General features: G+C 38.8%; 1 protein-coding gene across 1 annotated transcript in view; it reads left to right on the forward strand. All coding sequences in view use genetic code 11, as the record gives it.

Moving 5' to 3' along the window:
• Positions 1-1,620: 1,620 nt before the first annotated feature.
• EGR_08370 (hypothetical protein) overlaps positions 1,621-2,810 on the forward strand; it is a gene marked incomplete at both ends in the record, with an annotated part of 7,264 nt that continues 6,074 nt past the window's right edge. The window contains 3 exons of the mRNA XM_024497619.1: positions 1,621-1,728; positions 2,362-2,461; positions 2,568-2,661. Coding sequence (XP_024347988.1) covers positions 1,621-1,728; positions 2,362-2,461; positions 2,568-2,661 — 302 coding nt within the window. The remainder of the gene's footprint in view (positions 1,729-2,361; positions 2,462-2,567; positions 2,662-2,810) is intronic.

The raw sequence follows: 2,810 nt of genomic DNA on the forward strand, positions 1-2,810 counted from the left end.
GTTTTAAGTTGATCATCTTGGAAGTCACACAGGTGAAGCGGCAACAGTGCTGGAAGTGATTAGCCAAATGTGCTATTTCTGTGAAATTAATGCCTCCGAGAAGTTTTTAGACGAGTCAAAGTGAATCTGGGTATATGCTTTACCTATGGCGAAGAAGAAGTTACAGAGAAGTCGACCCAAAGCACTATGAAAAGGCGCACTGGACAATGCTGTATGTACGCCTTTTGATCTATCGTTTTGGTCCATTATATGTGCACGCCACTGTACATACTTAGACTTTGTCATTATTTTACTTCGAACCGAAAATATTTGCTTTTCTTCGATTGATTTTAAAAATTTTTAAGACTAAATACGTAAAGCAGACTAGACGTTTTATTGAGTTTGAGGAGGGCACGCTCTGCTTGGTGGAGATGATTCACGTTTGGAGATAACTGCAGTGAAAATGATGATTACTAGAATAGTCATGCTTTACTTGAGATGCAATTTAAGGAGAAAAGGACATATTGAAGATACTATAGAGAATCTAAGGAAAGGGCAAAATATTGAAATTAAAGAAACTGTTGGCGCTAGTAGATTGATGAAGTCAGGAAGCCGAAAACCATTCAACTTGTTAAAGCGAAAGTGATTTCAGAGATGTAGATAAAGTAGAGCTAGAGTATAGGGTAAAAAGAAAGGAATCATGACGCCTTGCGAAGTGATTCTATTTGCGTGAAAAAAAATGGTCATCACATCGACAGTCGACACTTTAGTGGATGTGTTGGTATCGGTCATTGCAGATCGAACGATTGTGGTCGTATATTCTTCAACCGCTGCTGCTGGTGGTGGTAGTGTCAGTATAGCCGTCTGCTATTCGGAGGATATCATTGCAAAAAACGTATTTGGTTTCAATCATCCTGGGTGTTCTTCTGAATCTGTATCGTCATCAACTGGCCATCTCCCTTTTGAAATACTACCCAATTCTTTGATTAATTTTAATTTTCAAAAGTGGGGCATGAAAGTGAAGGCTCCTGGAATTTTAAACAAAAGCATGTTTTGTGAGCTGCAGACACCACTAGCCCTACTACTTTTTAGCTAGGAGGCCATTAGCATTCCTGGTGGGGGTGGGGGAAGAGCGTTACATCCACCTCAAGTGGTTGTCAAACCATCATTGCAATCCCTCGGCACTTGACAAGCTGTCATTAATAGAGGCACATTTACCTCTCCAATTCCCCCATAACTTACAACCCACATAGGTTTTTGAGTTGTCAAGTCTTTCCATTCACTCGGCAAAGTGAGACATTAAAAAGTGGTTGAAGAAGTGGAGTGAAAGGCATAAGAAGACTTAATTGAAAGGAAAGCTCTGTTAATTTGTCGGTGGCATGAGGCATATGCCTTAAACCTGAAACATCAGCCCACGAATCAAAAACATCAATTCGTTGTAAATAAATATTTTTCATCGTTACACGGATATGACAACTCAAGAAGTTAGTTAAATACAGAGTGAATAAGACAGAGGAAGAAAAAGTAATTCAGAGTAATCACTAAGTTAAACAATTAAGGATATAGTGAAAAATAAAGATTTAGAAAGGAAAGAACATTAGTTCAGAGAGTAGAAGGAGAGCACCAACTGCAGGCATGACGATGGAAGGCGAGGCGATTGCCCCTTTGGAGGTTGGTTTTGAGCGCTTTGATAGGGAAGGTAAATTGGAATTATCCAAATTCATCAGTGGATTTGATACTTCCCATTCCGTAAGTGAAGCTGTTTCAACCTCTACCTCCTCCGCTTTGGTGGCAACAACTCCAAAGAGCAGTAAAACCAGCACACAGAAAACTTTCATCTTATAAATGGACTTTGTAAATCCAGTAGCTATGCGTCGCCTTTTATACTCCCTCGAAATGCGTGACCTGACAATTAGCCGAATCCAAGCACCTTAAAAATAGTACTTAAAGTCATCACATTAAATGATGGTATAGAAGAATTTTATGGAATAAAATAAATCATAAGTGCTAATTTTACTTTGAGGCATTCTTTTGCGATCCTTGAGAGGATCTAGTTCTTAATAACTTGATATTATCTAATCACTCAGATCGGTGGTGGGATAAAAATTCTCGTTCACACCTTCATTAAGTCAGCTCCAGAATCGCAGCGAAGCAAAGTAATCCATAAAAAAACTTATTATTAATGTACGAAAACAAAGGAAAGACTGTATTCATAGCCGAAGGTCCATTTTATCGGAAAAGATAAGTAGCTGTGATAAATGAAGAGCCGGTGTAGTGTAGGTCCGGTTATTGCTGAACATGTCTGCGAAACTCGAAAAACTGTTCCTATTCATAGGCTGCTTTCTGTGACATCAGTGCCTGATGCTCACTTTCACTTCTAAGGTATTTGTACTTTTTAATCTAATTTACCTACCACTACTAGCAAAACGTCTCGCCAGGACTTGTCTGGACAGTAGTCGTGCATGGCACTTGAAAAAAAGGGGTAAGGGGAACTAGGTCGTTCCACCCTTGCAGCAATGCCCATAATCAAACGAATTTAAGTCTTGTACTTTATTTCACGCATAAATGTTTGAATTTATGATTCACAGAACTGAGTGATAAAGCCGGCATCGAAGGCAGTAGAATCAGTAGTCAGGGTAAAATAAGTAAATCGCCGATTGTTCAATGCCTTCTTCTGTTTAAGTAATTTGAATCCTAGAAATCCATTGTAAACTTTGCTTTTGTTGTTTAAAGACTTAAAAAAGAGTTTCAGGAACACAATGAAAACATGTCGTAGGCTTTGAAAGTGAAATAATGAACTACTTTAATATAGTGCAGCGTCCCGAGACCTC

This window comes from Echinococcus granulosus, assembly GCF_000524195.1.
Source record: "Echinococcus granulosus chromosome Unknown EG_S00104, whole genome shotgun sequence".
Taxonomy (NCBI): Eukaryota; Metazoa; Platyhelminthes; class Cestoda; order Cyclophyllidea; family Taeniidae; genus Echinococcus; species Echinococcus granulosus.